The 20,158-nt window shown below is 44.4% G+C and overlaps 1 protein-coding gene across 14 annotated transcripts in view; it reads left to right on the top strand.

Moving 5' to 3' along the window:
- Window positions 1-20,158, top strand: part of RHBDD1 (rhomboid domain containing 1) — a 230,045-nt gene that overhangs the window by 130,241 nt on the left and 79,646 nt on the right. For 2 of the 14 annotated variants that reach the window (XM_070070120.1, XM_070070121.1), the window contains exon 7: window positions 4,918-5,005. The exons of the other annotated variants lie outside the window; for them this stretch is intronic. In XM_070070120.1, coding sequence (XP_069926221.1) covers window positions 4,918-4,961 — 44 coding nt within the window. In that variant the 3' untranslated portion in view covers window positions 4,962-5,005. The remainder of the gene's footprint in view (window positions 1-4,917; window positions 5,006-20,158) is intronic. 14 annotated transcript variants of the gene reach the window in all.

Raw genomic sequence — 20,158 nt, 5'->3', positions numbered from 1 at the left:
CATCTTAAGAACAGCTGGGGTTCCCTAAAGGAGAAGAAATTTCACTCACTGCCTGAAGGTTCCAGCCACGCTTCCTAATGGCTGCCCTGTGGAGTTTTGGTTTTTGTTCCTGATGTGTAGAAGAAAATGAGAAATGTTCCCAGGTGAGTCCATATGCATTTATTGCAAGGATGCAGTAGCTATTTGCTGGGAGCCTAAGACAGCTCAACCTTTTTTTTTTTTTTTTTTTTTTGGCAGAAGTACACTCTGTTTTTGAAGCTTCACGAATTGGAGGTGAGGGAGTCATTTATTATAAATTTATTGAATTCTTGGCCTAGATGAGGAAAGCGGGTTAACATTTCCAAGGAAGTTGTTCCAAGTTTCTTAGGTAATGACTGCTGTAGCCAGTCAGCTCAGGCACCAAAGAAAGCACCAGGAAAAAAAAAAAAAGTGCTGAAGTGAGTACAGTTTGACAAACTTCCTTCTTTCTCAGAACTGTGCTCTATACAATAAGCTAATTTTGCCAAGAAAGTTGCCCCAGTTTTCAAAGCCATGTGTATTTTGAAGGAAATCTAACCCATATGTCCTTGAGTCATTTATGACTCAGTCATTAGAAAGTTATTTTGTAAATGTGATTTCATGTTTGAAGTCGTGTAAAGTATTTTGGAAGATTTTCATTTTTTATAATGTTAAGGTTTTTTTTTTTTTTGCTTTATTTAAACACTGTATATCATCTTAATACATCCTATGGGGAGGCACAAAGGAAACTGTGAACCCAGAAGGAGAGTCTAGTGTATCGCAGTAACACATTAGAAGCAATCTGTTTATATTTGCAGATTTTATCTGTTATGCTTCTTGGTTTTTATGTTGTATCCTAGGCTACTTTTAAACCAGCCAAATGAGAAGATGTCAAAGGGCTCATAGAAAAATAGAATGAAAATATAAAGTTTATTTCTCAGTGTAAGCCCATGAAGTTCAAGACACTTTTGTAAACAATAATACCATTCACATAGTCCATCGCTGTAGAACTGAGGATCCCAGGCACTTAACTATGTCAATGCAGTTTTTATTTTAACTGGAGAAAAATGGATGTCCTTTAATTTTTTTTTTACGATTCCGGGGCAAAATGTGTCAGAAATAGCCTAATCCCTAATGATTTCTCATTGAAACTCTCATAAAATTGTCCTTTTTTGATAAAGAGGAATGATTAGGAGCACTACAGTGGTGGAGAAGGGCTCTCAGCGGAAGATTTCCTGGGTGTTTTTACACAGAACTTTAGGCTGTAGTTTGCAAAACACTCTTTTATTCAGCAGATATCAGAAAATCAACAAGGAAAATGTTGTAAGAATCTCCAAAACCTGTTGCCAAGGCTTTTGCTCTTGACTGGTCTGCTTTTTGCTTTGACTGGACACTTCCACCGTCTCTGTGTAGGCACTGCTCTGATTGTACTTCATCTTCAAGATCATACAGGCAAAGCTGTGCTTCATCTCCTATCATAATCCTTCAAAGAAATGATTCAGGATCTTTTTTTAATTTTAATAATTATTTGAGAGGGATGTAAGAGGGAGGGCAGGAGGGAGGGAAGGAGGAGGGGTGGGTTCTCTCCTGCTAGTTCACTCCAAAAATGCCTACAGTAGCCTGAAGCTGGGATCAAGGGACTCAGTCCAGATCTTCTACTTCTCAGCTATTTGAGCCATTACTGCTGCATCCCAGGGACTGCAGGAAAGTGGAATCAGGAGCCAGAGCCAGGAACTGAACCCAGGCAGGCACTCCAAGGTGGAATCTGGGTTTCCTAACTGGTGTCTTAAGCAGGTTAGACACCCACCCCTACTGCAGCATCTTGATCCCTGTTTTTGAAATTCCCATGGAAAGCTCTGCTCTTTTCTGCAACTGAGCTAAATGCAACATCAGGTTTGGGCATGCATCAAGTGGAAAGTTTACTCCGCTTTGACTTGCAGTCAGAATTGTGTAAAGGGACTCCATTGAGATGTGTGTGGTGTTGGCTATCAACTCTGCTTTTAATCGTCAGTCCTTATGAATTAGGGAGGAACAGGCTTCATTTTTTTCTTACTGGATTAATGTAGATGGTCTGCTGCCGTCTCCATGTCACCATTATCTTGTCCCTTCTTAAAACCGCTTGTAGGCCAGCGCCCCGGCTCACTAGGCTAATCCTCCGCCTAGCGGTGCCGGCACACCAGGTTCTAGTCCTGGTCGGGGCGCCGGATTCTGTCCCGGTTGCCCCTCTTCCAGGCCAGCTCTCTGCTGTGGCCCGGGAGTGCAGTGGAGGATGGCCCAGGTGCTTGGGCCCTGCACCCCATGGGAGACCAGGAAAAGCACCTGGCTCCTGGCTCCTGCCATCGGATCAGCGCGGTGCGCCGGCCGCAGCGCTGGCCGCGGCGGCCATTGGAGGGTGAACCAACAGCAAAGGAAGACCTTTCTCTCTGTCTCTCTCTCTCACTGTCCACTCTGCCTGTCAAAAAAATAAAAATAAAAATAAAATAAAAATAAAAACCACTTGTAAACTGCTGATTTCTCTGGGGGCATTGCCCCTTCAGGCTTTTTGTAAAGCATCAGTGATTTCACCATTCTTCCTCCCAAGCTTCACCTGGTGTTTGTGCCTGCTTCAATTTTAGTGAAATTCATGTTTCTCTGATAGAAGCTCACTTCAAGCAGATGTTTTTTTCCTGTTCACATGTTAATACAACTTTATTTTGGTGCAAAAAAATTGAACTCCATGTATAGTTTTTTTCATAATTTGTATTTTCCACAGACCACTGAAAATCTCCTTATAATCAACCCAGCCCTCTCCCAACCTGGTCCTCAAATGGGTGCCCATGAAAAACAGTAGAAAAAAGAGGAAAAGGACAAAAAGTAAAATCAAACTGCCTCCTAGGATGTATTTCTGTGCTATGCTACATGATCTCTTCTCCCAAAATTGAGTTCATTTTACCCTTTTACCTATTGCTATTGCCAACTGGGAGGATTAACATGTTTTATAAAATGCCCACAAAATAAAGAACTAAAATCCAATTTAGAGCTGTCCCCAGCTTCTCATTCTTAGGATAAGTAGATGGTGGTATGCTTAGTGCTGAAGCTAATTAAAAAATAGTTTCCTTTTTTACTAAAATAAACTTTTTTCATCCTCTCTCTCTTTTTTTAAAGATTTATTTATTTATTTGAAAGTCAGAGTTACACAGAGAGAGAAGAGGCAGAGGGAGACAGAGAGGTCTTCCATCCGCTGATTCACTCCCCAACTGGCCACAATGACCAGAGCTGTGCCCATCTGAAACCAGGAGCCAGGAGCTTCTTCTGGGTCTCCCATGTGGGTGCAGGGGCCCAAGGACTTGGGCCATCTTCTACTGCCTTCCCAGGCCTTAGCTGAGAGCTGGATTGGAAGGGACGCCGGCACTTCAGGCCAGGGCGTTAACCTGCTCTGCCACAGTGCCGACCCTTTTTTGTTTTAATCTTCTGTCTCTTTAGAGTCTCACAACATGGAGCAAGTCTTATCTGTAGGAAGCATCTTGGTTTGTGTGTGAGTTTGTCCGTCAGAAACTTCTGTCTACTGCAGCAGTTGCACCGAAGCAGCTGTCTGTGAGGGGTATAGTAGGGATTCGTTTCATTCAGAGCACCTGGGCTGCAAGCGCAGCAGGTTCAACAGCAGAGAGAAGCATTCACCACCCTGAGGAACAAAGATTTAAGGATTTAACACTTTGCCTTTTCCTCTCTGTCAGCCTGTGAAATACTTTCCAATTTTTTTTTTCCAGTTTGGTCCTCTAAACTGCCCTGAGGGCTGTGGTTTTGGTCCTTTTTTTTTTTTTTTTTTTTCTTGAGGAAAATGAGGCTCAGAGATGTTACTTTCTTTCATATTTCACAAGTTATTTGTGACTGTTGGTGTGTGTGTCTGTCTCTACTAGACCACGAACTCAATGAGAGCAGGGATGTGCTGTCCATCACGTGGGGACATGTGAGGACCGTGGTGGAATTTTACTTTTGGAAGCTCCACCCCCTATCACTGCACATATATTAAAGCATACGCATTCCTGTCCATAAGTAAGTAAATCAATATAAATATGTTAATATAATATATATGTATTATTCAATAATATATCATCCAGGAGTTAAGTGTTGACATGGTCTACATTTCGTAGACATTAAAGATTATCTTCAATTTTGGCTTCTTTGGAATCAGTTGTTTTGAGGTCTCACACATTTATTTCACAGGCTGTTAAAAATTCATCACTGCTAGAGCACTGTCAGTGCTGTGGATAGTCACCCACTCACCCACAGCCTTCATGCCTGTGTTCATCACACCCATGACTGAGCCCAGGAGAGTACATAGTAAATAGTAAATATTTGTTGGTGAATGATGAGTCAGGGAATGAATATAAGAATTAACAAATGAATAAACAACTAAACTAATGTGTGGTAATGCATTAAAGCACATCCATGGGGCTGGCGCCGTGGCTCACTTGGTTAATCCTCCGCCTGCAGTGCCGGCATCCAATATGGGTACCAGGTTCTAGTCCCGGTTGCTCCTCTTCCAGTCCAGCTCTGTGGGAAGGCAGTGGAGGATGGCCCAAGTGCTTGGGCCCCTGTACCCACGTAGGAGACCAGGAAGAAGCTCCTGGCTTCAGATCAGCACAGCGCCGGTCATAGCAGCCATTTGGGGGGTGAACCAACGGAGGGAAAACCTTTCTCTCTGTCTATAACTCTACCTTAAAAAAAAAAAAAAGCACATTCATACCCCTTGTGGACTTATTTTTGCTTGCACGGTCATCATGGTGAGGCTGAAGGAGCATCTCACCAACTCTGCATTCAGAATCTGTCCCTTGTCATCTCCCACATTCTTTTTCAAGCCAGTTGTATTCACCATTACAGGTGAGACACATGATTTTCATGTTCTCCAGAGATGTGACTTCTTTTGTTTTTAATCCAAAGGTGAATCTTCCTGGTCTTTCTTGAGAGCTCTAGGATTCTGGTGAAGAGGCCACTGGACATAAAAGAAAGCCAGAGAGAGTACTCACATGTGGGTCAAGCCTTATTCTTTAAGGACAACTTTCTTGAGGTATATTTGATAGGGTATTGGTTTTTATTTCACAATTTTTGTTTGGGCCATATCTGAGTGCATAGGTAAGCAGACTTGTGTATTCAAAAAACTGAATCCTGTTTATCAACTGAACTTAGGAAAAGGAAACATAATTTCCCTACTGCTTTATTATTTTCGATTTTGCATGTTTAATCTCTTAGAAGCCTAGACTTCAAATTAGAGAGAGGCAGACCATTTCCTGAGTTTGTGCTGTGTCCTCTGGCTCCCACCCTCCCTCATGGAAGTCCTTAGACTTCCCACCTGGGTACTCTTGTTTCCTTTCAGCTTTGCATTTTTGCATTATGGTCATGCATCGCTTAATCATGGAGATGCATTCTGAGACATGTGTTGTCATGTGTTTTCACTGTTGTACAAACATCATAGAGTACATTTCCACAAACTCAAATGGCTACAGTGTCACTAAGCAATAGAAGTTTCTGGGATCAACACTGTATATATAGTTAATTGTTGGCCAAAACATGTTTGTATAGCACATAACTCTGTACATATATGTGCATATAAATATACATACACATGCGCACACACACTGTCCTTAATCTCTTCCTAAAGTCATCTGCCCATTTAATTTGTGGCAGGAATCCCAAAGTATGTTCTCCCTAGAGAAAGAACAAGATTTGCCTGGCATCATTTTAAGGAAATAATTATTCAGGAAAATTGTGTGACGTCTTTCCTGCTACATGATGCTGGTGACCATGAAGTGGGTGCCTGGGGGAGACATCCAGCCTTGTAGTCAGAGGATGTTGGTAAAGTGATGTTTTCCTATTCCCCTTTCCACATTCCTTCCTCATTTGCTGTGCTATTTATCACAAATTGTCGTATTTTAACCTGGTGCTTATTTATTGCGAGCAGAGCTGTACCACCTTAGGAATATTTCAGACAGTGGTTCCTGAGAGTAGCCTCACATACTCACTCTCTTTCCTATCCTGTCCCCTTATAAGAACAGTGAGTAAGCAAGTCTAAATGTTGTGAAGATTCTCCCTCTTGGTAGGACCAGGTCTCGTATTATAACTGGCATTGTTGCTGAACAGGAAATAACCAGAAGACAGGAGTCTGGCCCTGCCTCATTCACTGGCAGAGCTGAAGCTGATTCTGTCCTCGCAGCATTTCTATGAGCACTAGGACAAATCTGTAATCAGTAAATGAACGTATTCCATCTTAAGATTGTCATTCTGCCTATTTCTCCTTCCAGCTGCCCACTCTTGAGAGGCCCCTTTTTGTTCACACTGACTGGTTTTGAACCAGCTCTCCCTGGTGAACCTGAGGGTTTTGGGGGGACAGGGGGTATAAGGAGGCCCTGTTGTCTCACAGCCTTTCTACACACTCACTTCCTCATGCAGTTCCCCAGGCCTCCATTATGGTCAGTGTATTTCTCATTCCTAATTCCTTTCTATGCAGCACTGGTATAACAGTTCAGGTAAATGATTAGGCTCCTGACCCTTCTATACCCCATGCTTTTACCACAGTCAATCAAAGTCCTCAGAATACTCTGCTGTCAGATATGGGTCTTAAGCTCCATGTAAAATTAGCTGGACCATTTGTTTCTAATGAATCAGATGGAAGGAGAAATCAGTTGAGGAACAAACAGTATTCTTTGATAGAAGCTTAACTGCCTGCCAATAGCATAGTTGAGTATTTGTAGCTTCTGTGCTAACAGAGTCCAGTTGCAGGCTATGTGAGCAAGACTGACAAAGCTTTGTGGGCAGCTGAGCGTTGGTTCAGTTTGCAGCCTTGTTGGTGCACATATGTTGTTGGAGGTGTTGAATCACAGGCTCATCAGTGCAGTTGGTGAGAGTGAGCAGGGCTCCTTGCCTGTTCCAGCATTATAGCTAGCTGAGGGACCATGGGTAAATGTGTTAACTCTTCTGAGCTTGATTTCAGCAGCGGAAGGGTGTGAGGGTTTCTAGGTAGCCTCCATGGTCCTGCCTATATCTTAACATTGGTTTTATTGCAAAAAATCTCATGAATATGAAGATACACACTTCATGAAATCAGATCTTTGCATTCACAATTGAATAGGCTTCTCAAGCAATCCTTACATTCTTACATGGCCTCAATCTAGAAGGATGCCTTCACAAAATAACCGTGTAATACTGATCACATTAATTAAAAAAGAGAGAGAGGCAAGTTAAAATGAAGGATAGTCTCAGTCAATTTGGTGGAATTAGAAGTTACAAGTTCTAAATCAAAATAAAGGAGAACCTGGAGAGATAAAAATGAGAGTTAGCTATGTTCTCCCTTGGACTATTATGGTGACGTAGACTCCTTTTGTCCATAATTTTTAGGGAATTATATCAGATAATGCACATCTACTGTTTAACAATAAAATATTGGCTGTTAGCACTAGGAGGAAGAAGAAAATTTCTCTCCTTAACTGAAGATTATCATGCAAGATAGATCATCATTCAATAGAATTGAAACTTGAAAACATATATGAGAGTGCCCCAAAACAATCACAGAAAATGGAATCAAAAGATAAATTTATTTTGGTGCAAAAAGATGAGATCCATGCATATAAGTTTATGTACCAGTATTTGTTACTGATGGAATCATCATTTTTGCTAAAGCAACTTAAATTTCACTTTGACTCAGAATAGATATTTAGGGATCCTGCCACACAGGTAAGTCTCAGCCTATGGAATGTCTAATTCCCTGAGCACTGTGAGATGGGTATATAATGTGAAATTGATTAAGATAAATAAAGACTTGTTCAGAATGTTTTGTAGGTATGGCCTACTAGGATTCCAAGTACCAAGGTGCTAGCTTCTGCAGAGTTATTTGTTTATTAAATGGAAGTGTACAAAATTAACATCTAGTTGTTAGTTTATTCCAGATGAGCTGAAAAGGATATGGGAGTTTACTCTTCAAAATGACTTGCATAGAAATTTCCAGGCACCGGGATACCCTTTTCTGTTCTGAACCTAACACAGAGAACAGGGGATGCCTGCCTCCCTACAGTGTAAGTAGTGATGGTCAACTTAGTGCATATAGCATCATATGTAACTGGGGATCTCTCCTTTCAAGTACCATGGGCATAGCCAAGTGTCTTTGTGCTTCTTTTACCATTTGTAGGCAGTGTGTGTCTTCCATCCCATGCTCCTATAGCACAAATGGGGCCCAAGTCCACTCCCCTGTTGGCCACACATGGACCCGCAGCAATGAAATTGCTCCAAATCAGTATTATTGCTAACAGGTGGATATGGGGAAGGTTAGGTGTCTTGGTGATGACAAGGAAATTGTGTTTTTGAAACCACCTACTCTCCCCTTCCTTTATTTTATTTATTTATTTATTTATTTATTTTGACAGGCAGAGTGGACAGTGAGAGAGAGAGACAGGGAGAAAGGTCTTCCTTTACCTTTGGTTCACCCTCCAATGGCTGCCGCAGCTGGCGCACCACACTGATCCAAAGCCAGGAGCCAGTCATGGGGTGCAGGGCCCAAGGATTTGGGCCATCCTCCACTGCACTCCCGGGCCACAGCAGAGAGCTGGACTGGAAGAGGAGCAACCAGGACAGAATCCGGCAGCCTGACTGGGACTAGAACCCGGGGTGCTGGTGCCACAGGTGGAGGATTAGCCTATTGAGCTGAGGCACCGCCCCTCCCCTTCCTTTAGTCAGCAGCTCCACCACTACCATGAAATCTGTCAGATATGAGCTCTTGTAAGATCTCACAAGACTTGATATGGTGCCAGAATGATGACAGAGAAGAGAGATTGTTTAGAAAATTGTGGAATAGACACCCATAAGTTAACTAACTTAGGTGTAGTAATTATGCAGTTAGATCATCAGACTTTAAGCTTACAGTTTTGTTTTCCAATTACACCTCAATAAAGCTGGACATAGAGGGAGTCAGACTCAAGGGTGATTTGTTTGCCTTCCTCAGAATGGTCATCAGTAAGGAAGGGCCCCACCTCCCTTCTAAAGCGAGCCACTTCCTGGTTTTCCTGCAACTTTCTTATTTTCCCTTGGGACCACTCAGAAGTGAGGCCAGTTCTACCCAGGTTATAGAAAATCTTGCTGGTTCTTTTAATGAAAGGGGGCAGTGGTACAGAATGGAGGAATCTTCTTGGATGTGAAGGTGGAGTCTCCCTGTAGCCCAGTGTAGGGCATTGCATTTGTTTCTGTATAAAGAAGGAATCCTTGGGGGCCAGTGCTGTGGCATGGTAGGCTAAGCTTCCAACTGCAGCATCGGCATCCCCTATGGGTGCTGGTTCATGTCTGTGCTGCTCCACGCCCAATCTCACTCTCTGCTATGGCCTGTAAAAGCAGTGGAAGGTGGACCAAGTCCTTAGGCCTCTACACCTATGTGGAAGACCTAGAAGAAGCTCCTGGCTCCTGGCTTCAGATCAGTCTAGCTCTGGCTGTTGCAGCCATTTAGAGAGTAAACCAGTGGATGGAAGACCTTTCTCTCTGAATCTCCATCTCTCTGTCTGTAACTCTACCTCTCAAATAAATAAATAAAATCTTAAAAAAAAAAAGAAACCCTTGAAAATCTAATAGGCTTAAAATTTTCGACAATGATGTATGCATGCACTCCCTAAGTACTTGTGTTTCCTTGTACACTGGCATGTTAAAAGTTACAGTGATGCTTAGAAATTATGTATTATTTAGACAATTGTTGAAAAGACTTAATGCACAAAAGCAGGGTTCCACCATTGCTGACAGAAAGCAAGAGCTAAAACATCCCCTTGAGGGCTCTGTTGAGTGGGCTTGGCTGCAGGAACCATCTGACTGGGCCCAGGGTGTCGTGTTCTGTCTCTAGACCTGGACAAAATGAGAAAATGCAAGGGGACTGTCACAAACATTACTGGTTGCATTGAACTTAGGCATGCCTCTTATTCCATTAGCATAGCAGTACCGGTCTGCTCCTCAATCCCAGCTGTTTGATGTGGATGGCAGCAGCAATCCGTGTTGGTAAGGACACTGAGAGGGTGTGGCGGAACAGGCTGCTCTTTTTTCCCCTTCTGTGGTCACCCCCTCCTGCCTGTGTGGGCAACTTGCTGATGTCAAATGCAGTCAGTTAAATTGCTTCGACTTCAAGCTCCCCCAGAACATTCAAAACCATCTGAATTCATGCAAGGAATCTTCAGAAGGTTCATGGGCAATGTGTATTATGAAAAGACTGTGCATTGATGGATTTCAATTTATGAACAAAAATAAATGTACCTGTTATTTTCCTGTGAATTCTTTGAAGTACTCTCATGCATCAGGTTATTGTCTCATTTTCAGGGCAGACTGGAAGGGAGGGTGCCCAGGTATTACTTCTAAATACCAGAGGCACCAAGGAGCATGATGTGGGCCTTTCTGGTATGGTCTCAGGTAGGACTCCCTGGCCCTAGGGCCTGGATGCAGTGTTAAGTGTCAGCAACCACAGTACCATTCTTGTGTTTTTTCTGCACCTGAGAGTGTCTCATACCTAAAACTTGAGACTTCTTTTACTCTGCCTACCGCCCCCCCCCCCTTAAGAGGCCCCAAACAAATAGGGTGATGGCCGAAGGCCTCCTATTTAGCACAAGACATGGGCTCCTTGCAGGCCTCCAGGCTGTGAGAAGCCTGGCCTTACAAATCGTACTTGGAAACACGCCACTGCTCTCCTGAGGCTCCTGTCTTTGTGGAAGAGGGGCCTTTCAGTCCCATGCCTTTGTGCTCAAAATGAGGAAGCTGAAGTGCAGAGAAGCCACAGACCCTCACCGCAACTTGTAGCCCTGGTTTCCCAGCCTGGACTCTGCCTCCCTATCTGTTTTGTTTTGCACTGAGCACAGCCTTGCCTTCATGCCTGCCTCCTCCTTTTTCTCTGTCAATGTTAATATGAAGTATATTTGTTTTGCTTTTTAGCCTTGCCTGCCCCCTGTGTGTCCAAAATAGCCAAGTGGAATTCGTGAGAATGTTAATGTCTTCAGATGTTTATAATCCAAAAGAATCCCTTATGGTTTCTTATAATAAAATGACTTGGATGTCGGTATTTTGTGTTGGAAAGGCAAGCCAAGTTCACAGTACAGCAATTACAATGCAATGCATTATGTATAATTTGTAGCCTTCCCCAGGAGCGATGGAGAACTGCAAAACACTGTCCTGGCCCTACAACATAATTAGGGGGATCAAACACTGCTCGCAGAGAAGCACAATGGTTGTCATCTAAGGTAAAGAAAAGTAAAGTTCTCATGAAAGCAGTGCACCCCAAATTATATAACGAGCAGTCCCTCTATCAGGCTGCAAATATGTCAAGAGCCTTCACTGCTAATTGAAGAAACCTTTTGAGGTTTTGCAGCTCATAAACTCACACTGGGAATCGCCCTATTGTTCTGAGGTTGTAAGTCTTTTCTTTGAAATGGAACAGTTGTACTTTTATATTGCGTTCCTCTAAGAGTGCCATTGTAAACACGAAGGGTTTGGATTATAACATAAATTTGAACAATGTGGTTTTAAAAGAGTCCACCACATCAAAGAGAACTGTTTGGGCATGTTTAGTAAATTCTTTTAGCTATAGTGTTGAAAGCTGCACATGACTCATAGGCGTATCTTCCATTTGGACCAGTCATGAGGGTATAGTGGCCTTGCTGGAGCCTTCACTGCCGTTATTTTCTCTACCCTGAGAGAATTGTCTGGAAACAGATCTAGGCCTTTTGCAACTGTCCTTAATCTACTGTCTTCAAATCCACAGAGACAATTCTGGAAACACTGTTACACTTGGTTTAAGCAGCAGCAGCAAATTTTGTGTCTTTTCACAGTCATCTATTTTTAATTCAAATATTCATTGTATCAATTTAAAATTTGTTTTTTCTCTGTGTATGAATATGGCTCCTCATATTCACACACTTTTTAAATACTTTTTTTTCTGAGCCATGGCTGGAGTGAAGAAAAGTTGGAAGATAAAGGGTGAGATGTGGGTAGTGTTTCCACAGCAACATGATAGAAGGTGTAGAACCTGGTTTTAGATCTGACCAGTGAGTGTTAGGGGCTATGAGAGCTCAGAAAACCACCTACCTTCCTGGAGCCTCAGTCTTCTCATCTGTAAACTGGGGATGGTAGTTAGTATTCTACACCTGCTTCCCTTCCTTCCATTCTCTCATTCATTCTTTATTCATCCCTGGGGATGGAATGTGAACACAAACCCTTTATGTTCTTGTCTTCTGCTGAATACACAACCCAACAAGGATGCACATTATTAAAATGATCAGATTCTCTAACTGGAGCATCCCACCCTTTTAAGAAAGGGGACATTGAGAGGGCCTAGGACAGAGAACCCTCATTAGGAGTGACTGGGAAACCCCTCACTTTCCTGAGGGTGTGATGTATGAGCTGAGAGCTGAAGGAGACAAACTGGAAGAGATAGAAGCTGGGGAATTGGAGGTAAAGGAAGAATGGGGTTCTGCGGATCTGGAGAGGAAACCACAGTCACACCACCCAGGGCTAACTGGGCAGGGTACCGATTTTTAATTTTTGTTCTAAAATAAAGGAGACCTTTAGGGGATTTTAGATGGGAAGTAGAGTTGATGTGTTTTTGAAAAGCTGTCCCAGCTGCTGTGCAGAGAACAGCTGGAGCACATGCAGGCTGATGATTCAGGGGCTCAGGTTGCAGTCCAGGCTCACGGTGCAGGTGGCTCCGAGGGACAGGGAATGGACACGTTCCGGGAACATTCAGGTTCAGGTGACAGGTTTTTGTGATGAATGAGATCAGTGGGGAGGTACTAAGGAAGGCATCCGGAACGAAGTTTAGGTCTTGGTCTGTGTGACAACTTGGGTGGATGGAAAAAGACATTCCCTGAGGTGGGGCAGCCAAAAAGTGGCCCATTAGTGTAATGGTGCATGTCATTTACCCATTTAGCCCAAGGGATGGCATCTTTTAATTCACTTGGTCCTCACAGCACATCCAGGGTACAGGCAGATGTCTGCATTGCCCAGATAAGGAAAATAAGAATCTGTGACTAAAGAAACCTGGGCAGAGCCAGTGTTCAGACTCAGTCCTGTCTGCGTCCAGAACCCATGTCCTTCTACTGGCCCTGCCAGCTCGAGGATGCAGAAGAACAGCTTTGTAGAGCACCAACAGTCGCTCCACATTCTGCAAGTGGGGTCGGGAGTATGTAGGATGAAATGACTAGAAGGGAAAGCACGGAAGTCAGGCAGTATGAACAGACCTCCGAGAGAATGGGTCCTGATTCCCCTCTCTGGACTTTAATTTCCCATCTTGGAAATGAGCAGTCTGGATGCCAGTGTGCCAAGGGCTCCCTCCCTGCTCTGAACAGTAACTGTTAGGACCTCCTGGTACATCTCACACAGAATCTCCTTTCCAAATTAATAGGATTTTGAGATTCTCCTTGAAACTATAGGTAGGCCTTTCAGTGATAGTTTTTTTTCTGTGGTCAAAGCACACATTTAGATGTTTCCAAGCTGCTCAGAGAGCAACATGTTTCTCCCCTCTTTATCTATATCTTCAGTTACCCGAAATGAGCCTAATTCTAGATTCCTAACTTGGAACTTAAGACTTAAAATTTATTTCTGCATCTACCCTTTCTTTTCTTTTTCTTTGTTTGTTTGTTTTTTTTTTTTTTTAAGATTTATTTATTTATTTGAAAGGCAGAGTTGCAGAGGCAGAGGGAGAGAGAAAGAGAGAGAGAGAGAGTGAGTCTTCCTTCTGCTGGTTCACTCCTCAAATGGACACAATGGCCAGAGCTTGCCTGATCCAAAGTCAGGAACCTGGAGCTTCTTCTAGGTCTCTCATTGGGGTACAGAGGCCCAAGGCCTTGGGCCATCTTCTGCTGCTTTCTTGGGCCATAGCAGAGAGCTACATTGGAAGTGGAGCAGTTGGGACTTGAACCAGTACCCATATGAGATGCTTGCACTGGCAGGTGGCAGCTTTACCCACTATTCCACAGTGCTGGCCCCACCATTTCTTTTCATAAAGTAAGTTTTAATCCTACTAGAAATTATTAGCAGGTGTTTTGGAATAACCCACTTTTGTTGTTATTGAATATCTCTCCATAGCATAGACCATTTTAAGATCACTTTTGAGCTGACATTGAGGCAGTTGGAAGCAGGCTGTTTCAAGGTGTCACACATTCCAAGCAAGCTCCTGGATGTCCCCAAGCCTGGACGGGCTTGTTATGTTTCTGTCTCAGCACTGCCTTTTGCCTCTGTAAGTCAATACATGCCTGTACATGTGAACACACACATGTGCACACACTTACATGAGCACACATAAGCACACACATGATCTCTAATGGAGCACAAGGTTGGGATTTAGAGCAGGGTGAATTAGTAAAATCGAAAAGAACACGTACAGAAACATCACATACAGAAACAAGTATGTAAAAAATAACCTTCACACTTAGTTTATAAATCCCGGAAGCTAGCCATGCAACCATCACAATGCTAGGCCAACCCTGACCCTGCCATGAGAACTCTCAGCTCTGAGGAGCAAAGTGCAAGGCCCAGCTTGTTTGTGATTTCTCCCACCAGCCGCTCAGACCGCTTATCACACGGGCTTATTTTTCTGAAAGTGTAAGAAGGCCATGCTGCCCTCTTCTGAGTTATCTGGGCTGTCCTAGAGGAACCCACCCTGGTTTCCCAAACCACAAGCTCTGACCACTCAAAAGTCATGGTTGTCATACTTTTGACAAGTATGTCATTTTTTGTCACTTCTTTCCCACTTCCCCCAACCCGTGCTTTCCTTTTTAACCCAGCTAGCACATGTTTTGCCACAGGCCTCACACAGCTGTATTTTCCTGCAGTGGGGTTGGGCTGGGTGGCCCTCCCATGACACCCTCATCCCTTCCCCTGTGATGTGGGCACCTTTGATACAGTCATGACTCACTGTAATTGCAGGTTTTCCTCAGAGCAGTTGTCTTCCTCCAGGTCCACCTGCAGGAGAGCCATGCCAGGTGGCTTTAGCTGTAATAAGGTCTTTGAACCACTAAGTTCTGCTTGGCCATTAAGAACCACAGGAATAATTTTTCTGGTCAGAAATGGTCTTTATGATTATGTATTGATATCAGAACTTCTGGACATACTCTTATGTACTAACCAGGCTCATGGTATTGAAAAGTGGAGATGATTTGAACTTTGGAAACCTTTAAGACAGCATTCAGGGGCCAGCACTGTGACACAGCAGGTTAAAGCCCCAGCCTGCAGTGCCAGCATCTCATAGGGGCACTGGTTTGAGTCCTGGCTGCTCTGCTTCCAAAATCCAGCTTCCTGCTAATGTGCCTGGGAAATTAGTGGAGGGTTTCCCAAGTGCTTGGGCCCCTGCACCCACATGAGAGACCTAGAATAAGCTCCTGGCTTCTGGCTTTGGATCAGCTCAGCTTTGGGCATTGCAACCATTTAGGGAGTAAATCGGAGGATGGAAAACCTTTCTCTCTTTCTCTCTCATTCCCTCTCTCTCTCTCTCTCTCTCTCTCTGTGTGTGTGTGTGTGTGTGTGTGTGTCTACCTCCCTCTGTAACTCTTTCAAATATATAAAATAATTTTTTTAAAAAAGACAGCATTCAGTGTAGGTAGATGTCATTCATCTCATATATCAGCCTATTTCTAGCTACTAAACATTCTCTAATGTATTTGAGACCCTAAAGCCTGGAAAACCTCATGAACTTCACAGAGGAACAGTAAGCTAAGGTGTATTCTGAAGCTTGTCGGTATGTTCCTTCCCCTCTCTTGTTCCACAGCCATTGGTATCTCAGGCTTGGGAGCCATTCGGTGGCTGAGGTAAAAAATGGAAACTCCTGGGCCTTGAGGCTCCCTGTCTGCCGTGTCTGTGCTCCTCAGTTTCCTCTAGTCCCAGTACCCCAGGCTGGTCTGTTCGCCCTGTCTTCTCTGCTTTGCCCTGCTGGCATTTTAGTTGGTTCCATTCACACACTGCACATTTATGTAGCACCTACCTACCAAGTGCCAGGAATCAGGGATCCAGAGGTGGATCACTTTGTTCCTGATTGAGTGACATCTGCCAGTTTCATCTATGCTGATGTTTTGTCAAATGGAAGTTCAAGAGCAGTTCTATGACTATACTTGTTCCATTCTTCAGGAGAGCTTGGTTGCACTAGTGTCTAATAAAATCTATACCATCTAGGTTGAGCATACCCCAATCTGGGAAATGACCAGAGCCTGTGACTCATGGAGAACATGAACCAAATTCTTCTTGTACAAAGCTAAAGGCCATCCTGATGCCGATAATAAAAGCCTGGCATAATCCCAGACTGGAATTTCACTGATGAAGGTTTTTCAAAGTCAATTACTTGGGCCTGTGGCGTCAGACTCACTCCATGTGTTTGTTACAAATGCAGATTCCTAGGTCCCACCATAGGCATTGATCTGGAATCTCCCACTAGGACCCTTGAATCTGCTTCTTACCGAGTCCCCTCCTATGTCAGTTTTGGTAATCACGATGTGGATCCAGTATTAAGTCATTATCCCTTTGAGCCATGGTGTGTGATGGGCAGGAGTGTGGTACAGAAGCTTCTGGTAGTATGGGCCCTCTGACAGTTCACGTTATTTGCTACCAGTCAGTCCAGCCATCGCTTTTCCCTTCCTGTCCTAGGCCCCATAGCCTTGTCTCTGGGCACCTGCAAGTTGCCCAGTGCAACTTGGACTCAATGACCTGAGGGTGGCTGTGCTCAGCAGAAGTTGCAAACACCTAGTGTATTTCCAAAGGTCTTGTCCCACTATTTCCCCATGTTTTTTTCTTACTCCTTGATTTCTTGGCATAATGTTTGCTTGTACTTTTTTTTTGTGCGTGTGTGTACAAAGGTTAAAAGGTATTTTAAGAAGACTGAGGTTTCTGAGGGAACTATTGACTCATTTCAAATGGTCTGTGATTTCAAAAGTCGATGAGAACATTACCTTGATCCTTTGCCTAACGAGCTAGAAACTGAGCCTTCTCTGGATTGAAACAGAAGTGGAAGGAAGTGAGGAAGAGAAAAAAATAAAAACGGGGTCTAAATGTCATCAGAAATGGTTCTTTAAATCTTGTCTGAACAGGAGTTTCGAGAGCCTTGGCCATGGTGTGGGATTTTGTTGTTTGTGAGCGGAGGTCTTGACTGCTCACGGAAGAGAGTATTCTGGGGCCGGTGCTGCGGCTCACTAGGCTAATCCTCCGCCTGCGGTGCCGGCACACTGGGTTCTAGTCCCTGCCAGGGTGCCAGATTCTGTCTCGGTTGCTCCTCTTCCTGTCCAGCTCTCTGCTGTGGCCCAGGAGTGCAGTGGAGGATGGCCCAAGTGCTTGGGCCCTGCACCCCATGGGAGACCAGGAGAAGCACCTGGCTCCTGGCTTCGGATCAGCACGGTGCGCCAGCTGCAACGCACCAGCCTCAGCGGACATTGCGGGGGTGAACCAATGGAAGGAAGACCTTTCTCCCTGTCCCTCTCTCTCACTGTCCACTCTGCCTGTCAAAAAATAAAATAAAATAAAAGTATTCTGTGCAACTGGAATTGTATCCCTCAGAGGGGGCACTACTGTCCCCGGCCATTATGTATAGGGTTTTATCCACTAGGAAGCACACTTGTGCCTCCCTCAGATCACCAGGGCTGCCTAAAAGCTGTGACAGCCAGAACCTCCAGAGATGCTGTCATAGTCAGTCTGAGCTGCTTCAACCAAAGTTAAGTTGGTTTCTGTGGGGAGCAACTCGGACTAGACTAAGTTACTGGAATTAAGACTTATTCTATGCATCTGCTCTCCCACAATATGGCGCTGGGAGAGGAGGAAACAGCTTCTACACAGCTGCCTCCAGTTCAACCAATAAACTGTAGGACCTGCTCCTGATTGGAGGAGAGCAGCGTACTCGGCGTGTGGGTAGCCGAGTTGGGATTGGTGGAAGAGGACTATAAAGGAGGAGAGAGACAACATGCACCAAGAACATCTATCTGAAGGAACACCTGTGCAGCCCCAGAGAGAGCCGGCCAGTGGTGTGCCTCTCCCCCACGGAAGTGGGGAAAGTGGCAGGGGGAACCGCCCTTCCACGGAGGTGGAAGGGTCGGTAGCCAACCCAGGAAGAACCAGCAGCAAACCCGGGGAGGGCCGAGCAGACGAAAGAACAGCGCAGGGTCCTGTGTCATTCCTCCACGAAGAGGGGGAGCGACAGTTTCAACCACAGGAATTTATTTCTCACAGTTCTGGAGGCTGGAAAGCCAGGTTGCTAGCATGATAACCTTCTGGCAAGGTTGCTCGCTGGCTAACAGCCTTCTTGCTGTGTCCCCACATGGCAGAGAGGGCAAGCTTTGGTCTCTTTACCCACTTATAAGGGTAACAGTCCCATCATGTCTTCATCTAATCCTGAGTATGTCCCACAGGCCTCATCTCCAAACACCCTACATTGGAGATTAGGACTTCAACTTATGGAATTGTGTTATGAATACAGACATTAGGTCCATAACAGGTTCCCCTGTGGACTCAGAGCCTGGACTGATCAGGCAAGACTCTCCGGGGTCAGAGGCTAAGGTATTAGAAATTTTCTCCTGAAAGAAACCATTGATGCTGGAGGCCACCAGAGAGTTCTAGGACTCATGGGATACTCTTAAGTCCTGCTCTTGGACATTAACCCAGTGCTGGGCCCGAGAGACCCGCAAGTCAAACCCAGCTCCAGCTGTCTTAAGACTTCTGTGCACACTGAAGCGTTGCATCAGGCACAGTCAGAATGAGCTCTGGGTGGCTTTTCTTTGATCTCACTTCCTCCCTTCTAGAGTCAACACTGAGGTGGTACAAAGAGAAGGGATAGACGCAAAGAAGAGGACCAAGGGCAAGTACTTGTTGGGGGTGGAATGGCAATGTGAACAGGAAACAGAGCCACTTTGGTGAGCCTTCCAACAATCGTTTTTATTATCACTGCATCCAAGATTGGTTGTCCTATTACCACAGATTATATCTGTTTATCCCTTCTAATTTGGAGTTACAGTGGTAAGGAGGCTGCAGATCATTCCAGTAAAAGCACTCACTAACACAAGGCCATATGCACAATAGCACAAGTAAATTCTGAAGTGGTTAAAAGGTCTTTATTCGTATCCATATCCATATCTGTGTCTGTTTCTCTCCCAGTCCCTTGTCAATCTCTGCTCTGGAAGAATTCTGATATGACATAGAAACTGCTAGATGCTGGCAAATAATCCCTGGGTTACAGACCATCTAGACAATAAACAACTCCGTCATATTAGTGCAGCAGCTTCCGTAGAGCCCATCTGTTTCAAAATAACCCTAATTCTGCTTACCATGCGGAATGCTTTGTTGACTGGAATTTGTCCTAGTTTCCTTCGTCAGACTGAGTGTCACAAGCCTCTGGTTCCACCTGCTGGCCAATGGAATGAAACCCACCATGGATATTCTCAGCTGAAAAACCTGAACTGCAGCCACATGGGAATCTCCCAAGAGCTCATTAAAAATACCGTGGCCTGAGCTCTATGGCCTACCCAACCAGAAGCTATTTCTTAAACAACACTCCAGGTGATCCACACATTTGTCCCAACGTCAGAGAACCACTTCATTGGGGATTCAAGGATGTGGAGCCCAGTGAAAATGAAAACTGACCCCCACCCTGCTGCATTTAGCTGGTCCTGTTTGAGGTGCCCACCCACCTCCCCCAGTTTATCCTGGTAACACATAGGGGCAAAAGTCAAAACATGATTCCCTCGAAACTCATAAAAAATGTAAAAAGCAGAGAAATGTAGCAAAAACAAGTGTTCAAGGTTAGCATCCCCAGTGATAAAGACTTGTTGATAGTCTCTGCCCCCAATACATGATGAGAAGGGTAATTTGCCTCCATGGTAGCCTTCACCAAAACCCATCTCCCTAATCTAACCCTGAGGACAAACATCAGGCAAACCAAACTGAGGGACATTCTCTGGGGATATCTGGTCATGTTACCCAGAACTCACAAGGTCATGGGAGATAAGAAAAGACTAAGAAACTGCCCTACACCACAAGAAACCTGGGAGATGTGATAACTACATGTCCTGTGATAACTAAACAGTCCTGTGATCTTCTGGGTTGGGTCCTGGAACAGAAAAAGGAAATAGGTAGAAAAAAAAAAAAAAAAAAACCCTGATGAAATCCAAATGCAGCCTACACTGTAAATCCCAGTGATGTATCATCATGGGTT

This window comes from Oryctolagus cuniculus, chromosome 3 (genome assembly GCF_964237555.1).
Source record: "Oryctolagus cuniculus chromosome 3, mOryCun1.1, whole genome shotgun sequence".
Taxonomy (NCBI): Eukaryota; Metazoa; Chordata; class Mammalia; order Lagomorpha; family Leporidae; genus Oryctolagus; species Oryctolagus cuniculus.
This window is presented reverse-complemented; position numbering and strand designations above follow the sequence as displayed.